At 39.9% G+C, this 7,395-nt stretch overlaps 1 protein-coding gene across 1 annotated transcript; it reads right to left on the bottom strand.

The window, feature by feature from the left end:
• Positions 1–204: 204 nt before the first annotated feature.
• On the bottom strand, positions 205–7,101 carry LOC140271961 (polypeptide N-acetylgalactosaminyltransferase 6-like). The gene is made up of 11 exons (XM_072367259.1): positions 6,949–7,101; positions 5,888–6,349; positions 5,587–5,759; positions 4,328–4,477; positions 3,917–4,151; positions 3,431–3,548; positions 3,136–3,336; positions 2,899–3,030; positions 2,595–2,696; positions 1,131–1,277; positions 205–957 (listed from the first exon to the last, which is right to left on the bottom strand). The coding sequence occupies exons 2-11, from the start codon at positions 6,313–6,315 to the stop codon at positions 844–846; spliced, it is 1,800 nt and encodes a 599-aa protein (XP_072223360.1). The 5' UTR covers positions 6,316–6,349; positions 6,949–7,101; the 3' UTR covers positions 205–843.
• Between the last annotated feature and the right edge of the window lie 294 nt (positions 7,102–7,395).

Raw genomic sequence — 7,395 nt, 5'->3', positions numbered from 1 at the left:
AGCAGCAGCTAGCTGCTGTAAATCATTACTTTAAGAGGATTTTAATTGACTTTATATTAATTGATAAACGGCTCGTCGAGCAGGATTCCCTATAGGGTTCAGTTAGAATACAGCATAAGATAAGATAAACCTTTATTAGTCCCACAGCAGGTAGATGCAATATATAGTGGTCATATTCATGATAATTAATATGACCACAATAAAGGAACATGTGACTTAGTGCAACAACATGGCTCACTGATGTCCCTTTATGTTTCTTTTTTGTAAAACAATGAAGAACTATCGCTCGGTGGAATAAGTTACATTGACAGTCCTACATCAGCTCAATGTTGGATTTGTTTTGTTGTGGGAACTTTTTGGAAATTTTTTGATGATGATAAAATCACTTCCTTTTCTTCACACTCGCCGTTATCGGGTTTCCTTGTGCAACTACATACTGAAGAGAGGAGTGTCACAGTTCTCGTTCCGTCGCAAATGATTTCTAAAGCTCAGCTGAAGCTAATGAGGGCAGCCAGAATGAATCAAAGCAAGAGGGTATTTCCAAAATGACCTCTTTGTGCTTACAAAGACACTTTGTCGTGTTTTAAGCCATGTTGCACAGACAGAGGAAAAAGAGAATTTTGTACTAAAAAGACTGTGGAACTTTGGATAATACCCTCTGGGCTCCTCTAATGTAAACAAGCTTCAAAAGGTCTCTTTGAGCGGAACAAGGATTGGATTCATACCTTCTCTGCGTCATTTCACCACACCAGGACCTCAAAGATGAACCCATGACTATTTCAGTGTGTCTGACACCATGTGAGCGCTAAGAAAGAGAGCCCACATGCACCGATCCATACAGTCTCAAATAAAGACCCAACTTTGCCTCCCTCTTGTGGAGTTGCAACTGGTCAAAATCACGTTGCCTCCTGCTACAGCCAAACACTTGCGTGATGATGGGTTCATCAGTTGGTTTGTCTGCAAACAAGATCATAAATAGAAAAAAGAAAAAAGCTTTGTGTCAGAGGATAGAGACAGAGTGAAAGGATTGAGGAAATTGAAATCTCACTACTTCCTTGTGCAACTTCAGAGACACTGTTGTAACACCTGTTGCTACAAAGCCTGAGACAATGTGGAAAAACATGTTGTACCTGTGTGAAGATCCAAACTCGCTCTTTTGCAGCTTTTCCCCTCAGTCGACACAGTTCAAGAGTCACCCCTCTTCCAGGGGTCGCATGTAAACAGAACTCAATGCCAGCACTTAGCCGTACCTCTTGCTGGGATGTGTATTCAAAATACTAGAAATCACCAAAAAAAAACATACATAAATTGAGAAAATAACCCACAACCATATTACTACACACTACACCTTTCAAACTGAACTGTATGTTAACATGCTTATTCAACAGAGTAGCCTCTAAGATGCTAAGTCTCCTGTTCCAAATAATACCCTCATCAACAAGATAATACAGGTCTCACATAACTCCAGAATGTAATTTTCTGAATCATATTGTACATCTGAATCTGAATCACAGCACAAACATGGTTCTTGACACGAGTAAAAGGATTTTGAGCGGCAACATAGTTCGTATGATCACAGAATTTTAGCGGAACAATGCAGGAGTTGGAAAAAGGTTTTGGCAGTCTTAGTGAACTTGGGCATTTTATGATGATTTAAATTATTCTGAGAATAGTTTCAGAAAATAAGTAACTTTATCAGTAACACAACTCTGTCTAAATCTGTTATATGTAAGTACTAAGAGCAAAGAGATGATAATGTTAGCTACAATAACCACAACCATGCTAATACTACACATTAAGGGATTTTTCTATTGTAGTGGGGATGTTCAGCTAGCGGTGCGCACCCTTGTTTTTGGAGTATTTGGTATGATTTAGGGCCTAGTTGAATAAGTAGAAGCTGTTCAGAGTAAATAACAATGGCATAGTAAATGCTCAATGCTAAATGAGGGGGATCAGTTTGCAAGTGAGGGGCAGTGGTTATTAGTACACCTGGCTGCAGAAGGCCAAATGGGTCGGTGTTCAACATCAAATGTTTGAACTAATCCGCAGTGATTTGGAGTGTTGATTTCATAGGTTTATGCTTGGGTTTAGGGGGGTTAAAATGAACATCATGAAGTGAGAAGGGACAGACTGGTTCACGTTTCTTATGTAAATGTTGCAATCTGTCACTTTTACTCTTTCTCATGTAAAGGGGGTGTTGAATACCAAGAGTTGCAAGCTGATAAATGTAACTAAAGTACATCTACTCAGACGAAATGCAAATAAAGTGTCTGCTGAATTACAGGCTGCAGTCTGTTGTGTGCTCACATGATGGGTCTGAAATAAGAAGGCCAATCAATATCATGTGCAACATGTTAACAGTGTCATCAATACATTGCCTGTTATGTATTGATTTCTATAGAAAAAAAAGATAAAAGTCTAAATGAAGATCAAGTTTAAAATGCCCAAAAAAAAAAAAATGCCCATTGAAAAGGCAGTTTCTATCAATGTGGCTGGGATAAGATGGAATGACATGGAATTAGAAAATGAGGAGATGGATGGTCTTTTTTTGAAAATCATTTCAACTCCACAGTACGAAGCAAAATATGTAATACCTGTGCTTTATGTTTTTTGGTACATTTTAACTTCTGACCAGGCTTCCACTCCCTTTTTGTCTTCTCCACATCCAGTCGGCATCTCCATCCAGTGTTTTTTAACTTTAAGTCATCCGACAATAAAAAGTGTCAAGAAAACAAAGAAAAGTCAAGGTTATGTTGTCCATGCGCATTCTTTTTTTTTTAAAACCTAAAACCTAATGACTCATACAAATATTCACACACTTGCATGTTTTACAAATAAAAACTCTAGTGAGATTATTTAGAGATGAAACAACAAGATGAAAATGTAAAAGAAGTTTACCTGCCCGTCCATGGCGGGCCTGATGTCAGGGATGTAGGCTTCTGGGTAAATATTATTCAGGTACCAAGAGAAGTTTGCGCACTTTAATCTCTCCCTGAGTTTATGCCGTTCTGTAACATCTCCAAATGAATTCTGAGAGGATAATGGCACAATTAAAGCAATGTGATGCTGGCTTCAATTCAACACAGATGTCATAAGACTACCTGGATCGTGGAGCTATTGTGCATTTGTCCTAACCGTTTTAGAAAAAGAAGCGGCCCTTCTGTTAGAACGATAGAAGACCCATTTGTAGTCATCCATCCAGACCTCAGCCAAGCGGACCAGGTTGCGAAGGATGACATCACTGCCATTTGGAAAGGTGTGGGGGCTCTTTTTACGGAAAATGTGCCCAACAACAGAACATGGAATGATTTCCAAAAGGCCCCCACACTGCCAGACCTGTGGTAGGGAAAACACACAGCACATCAAGCTGAAGCTCGAAACCATTCATGAAACTTGTTTCAAAGACAATTATTCAAAGACTATTTCTTACCCTGAAGGACATTTCCAAATTCTCCCCTCCCCAGAACTCCATCTGGTCATCATAAGTCCCGATATGCTCAAAGTAGGATTTAGAAACAGAGAACAGGCCACCAGCAAAAGTAGGAGTTCTGTGAAATACGACTTAAATCAGTCATTCACTATGACGATTTGATGTAATTTAAGATTTTGGGGAATTCCTCTTCTTTACTTTCTTGCCAGGACTTACAAAAGGGAAACTGTTCATATAGCAGCAGCAGCACACAATTAGCATTTTTATCTTAAAATATAATCTGGCTAGTATATAAATGATACACCTCATTAGTTTTTTAGGGATCCCTAAATTCTTGCAAAATAATTCCCATATATTGAGCAATTGTAATTTCCGCCAGATTAAAAAAAAAAGATGACACTAGATGCACAGTTAGTATTCTATAAAAAAAACCTGTAGAGCGTTATCGATCCTTATCGTGTGTTGTTGTAATTTACTCGTATCTACCTTATGGGATAGGTCTCATTCTTTCTGTGCTTCTTCTCCTCTTCTGGGACAACCTCCCATCCAAACTTGAGCCTCCAGTCAAAGTTTCCTCGGCTGTAATGTTGCAGTTTAGGGTTTGGTCTGAGGAACCTTAGGTCATTGTGATCTATAGTGGTGATTTTTGGGCTCACGACAGCTGTAGGCTGCTCTGCAATTCGAGCCAGCAGAGGTTCCAGCCATCCAGTGAAGCATTCGCCTATGTAGGAATTTAAAGGGGAACAGTTTAAAATAGTTTTCACCGTTGAGGCGCAACTAAAAAGTTTTCGTTCAAATAGGCAGAGTCTCCTTTGTGCATTTTATTTTCTATTTTGAACCTACAGAAAAATGCGTGACCAGAAAAGCATAGCAAGAACATCATGATGGACTACATACAGTGGGAATCCAGGAAGGTGAGGACCTCCCCTCGTGCAGCCTGCGCCCCCATCAGCCTGGCTGTAATCAAGCCTTTCCTCTCCCGTTGGCGTAAAACACGCACCACCTGCAACTGCTTCACAAATTCATCAAGTGGAGTCTTCAGATAATCTGAAAACAGAACAAGTGTACATGACGGGTGAGGGGAACTCTGACCGGCAAAGATCAGTTTTTTCAGAGAGATTCTGTGTCTGTGGACAGCAGCAACAACACAGTTCTTAAGCTATGACATTTATCTGAGATATTCAGGATGCTACAGAAAAGACACTCTACTGCTCTGTAAAATCTGACAGACTCGCAGAATCCAAATGTTCATTTGTAGAAAAAAATTTGACTTATCTGGATTTTACATTCAAGCAGAGACAGGTGTTGATGAGGTTCGAAGCAGTTTTAATCACTCATTGCAGACCTATCCTGTGCTTGGGCCTAAACACACCATGTCAGTTTGCACTTCTTCAGGCTGTCTCATTGTTTCTCTACACAAGAACCTGACGCAGGAGTGCAGCTGCCTAAAGTTTTCTTCCAATAGTAGTCATAACCAAAATGTGAGATGACCATGACAGGATCTTCATAATATCGATTCTCGGGAACCTAAAATTGTTAACCCTTTTAACCCAAGCTCCACAGATGCTGACATGGCTGTGACTCTTTGCTTCCTGTCTTCTAAACCCAATGATCTGCCCTTCGTTATGTTGGCATTGGGCAGCAGGTCAGACTTAGCTCTCTGTGCGCCACACTGAAAACTGTTGATTTTTTTTATCCCCTAAAAATTGTTCCGCTCATGTCTGGGTATGTGCTGCATTTATGGGCGTATAAAGCGTACAGCACAAGACTGAGCACACAACCGTAGAACCGAAGCACAAAAGAATTTCCTTTGTACTCGTGTCTGTTAAATAAAGCCTCAAACATACAAATCCATTACATGTTCAAGTTTTCATTTGCATTTCTTTGTAAAATTCCGACTTTTCTAGAAATGGGATTTGTTGGATAACATTCACTTGTGATGTTTTATGCTGAGTACTTTTCTAATCTTTTGCATATCATTCCAAAATGTAACGCTACTTTTTCTTCTGCAAAATATGGGTTTACCTTTCCCACCACTGATATATGTACTGCGCTACATATGCAAGGAATACGATGGAGTAATCCATGTGTTGCAGGAATCAGGGATTGGATAGAATCAGATCAGCCTTGTTGTGCAGCACAGCAAACACACTCACCGTCCGTGCTTGCATCATCCACCAGTAAGATCTCTGTGAGCAGTGCGGCAGGAGCTGTGTGTAGGACGCTGTAGACTGTCCTGAGCAGAGTGGACCAGGCCTCATTGTGGAACACAATAATCACACTGGTGGTTGGGAGACCAGGACAGCGCCAAAATTTCTGCTCCAAGCAGCTGTCAGAGCGAAACTGAAAGTTAACAGGTACCAGCTTTGTAAGACGAACACATTTCGTGTGAGGGTCAGCCATGTCAGCCATGTCCGACGCTATGCTGAGATCATAACGAGCAGAGGGGTTACTCACTCTGGATGCCGCGTGTCTTTACCCAGATCACGATGCAGGGAGATGCGATCACTGGCAAACTGATTGAACTGGTTTTTGTTAAACCCACGTGATTCCTCTTTGTGTTCTTCAGAAGTCATCAGATGTGACACAAATGCTTTGCCATTTGCGCCCGGTGCCCTGGGATCTTGGAGAGGCCTCTTGAGGCAAGGCTTGAGCTCCTCTTCACTGTAAAATCCAGGAGGACAGCTGGGACCTGAGAGATCAGGCAATGTGCCAGCATGCTCAGGGATGGATCCTTCAAGTCTCACTACACTTCCCGCAGGGACGAGTGATGAGAGCGTCGTGGCTGTGTTGTTGATATAGTAGCATACAACAAAAAGCACACTCAGAAAGCAGGGAACTGCTAACTTTACTGGAAGTGTGAGTCGGCAGCAATAAAAACGCATTATATTCACAGGGAGGTGCCAACCTAAAACAAAGCTGTAGCAGAAATCACATAAAATCTATGATTAGGGAGATCTTATAAAGAAATTATACATATGATGAAATAACAGCCTTATTTCTTTGTGGCACAAACACCTACATATAATATTCATTAGGATACCATTTCTTTGCGTTATTAATGTATTAGCATACACGAATAATCTCTATTTTAGAGTCAGTTTAAAAGCCCAATGATCCATATGACAGTTGTAACTCTATAATGCAATGTTCGTGGTGTCTTACTTCAGATATAAGAACATACCCAAAAAAAGACACATGATTAAGTATTAAATGCTCTAAAATTTATTGTTAGCTTTTTAGATAGCTTGTTATATCTTCATTTGTAAGTCGTTTTGGATAAAAGCGTCTGATAAATACATAAAAATGAACATAAACTTATCGTGTCAAATTGATCATAATCACCTACAGTACGATAGGATATTTGTTTTGAAAGTTTCACTTAGAAACTCTAAATTGACACTTAGAATGAAATGCCTCGTGAATATTTAACAACTACCTCGAGCAGGGATCTTTGTTTTTAAGTGTGTCAAAGCTACATGACAAAGAAGACTCTTTTCATATAAATCAGTACTTACTATTGTTTGCTGAAGGACGTTCTGAAGTTCCTCTACCTGTGTTCTCCTTCCCTCTCCTGTAACCTGCCCAGGTCCTCAGACTTGTTGGCTCGTATCCATCCAACAACATAAGGCAGAGCACTGACTGCCCAGACCGGTTGAAAACTTCTGACTGAGACGACAGTTGTGGTTAGCCTGTCACAACACTAGTACTTGAATCTCTTTTTTTCTTCTGGTTTCGGTTTTGTTTTGCTTTTCAAACTTACATTTGACTGTCAATATGCACTCCTTTGATGTGTGCAATTGCAATTTCATGATGAAATATGTAGAGCACATTTTATTGCCATTGTGTAATCTGTGATGTGTGATCTAATCTAGATTATATTATATTAGATTATATTAGATATATACATTATTCATCCCACATGGAGAAATTTACTTGTTATAGCAGCATAAAAGAAAGTGTAG

Source organism: Leuresthes tenuis, unplaced genomic scaffold, assembly GCF_036924035.1.
Source record: "Leuresthes tenuis unplaced genomic scaffold, fLeuTen1.0.hap1 SCAF_16, whole genome shotgun sequence".
NCBI classification, from domain to species: domain Eukaryota; kingdom Metazoa; phylum Chordata; class Actinopteri; order Atheriniformes; family Atherinopsidae; genus Leuresthes; species Leuresthes tenuis.
The sequence above is the reverse complement of the archived record's forward strand: the minus strand, read 5'-3'. Positions and strand labels throughout refer to the sequence as shown.

Excerpts from the sequence above, each read along its gene's own strand:
- LOC140271961 (XM_072367259.1), bottom strand. The coding sequence starts at position 6,315 with ATGCGTTTTTATTGCTGCCGACTCACACTTCCAGTAAAGTTAGCAGTT. Across the intron at positions 5,760-5,887 it reads AAAGACACGCGGCATCCAGA|CTGCTTGGAGCAGAAATTTT; the intron begins GTGAGTAACCCC and ends TCGCTCTGACAG. Across the intron at positions 4,152-4,327 it reads CACCTTCCTGGATTCCCACT|GCGAATGCTTCACTGGATGG; the intron begins GTATGTAGTCCA and ends ATTCCTACATAG.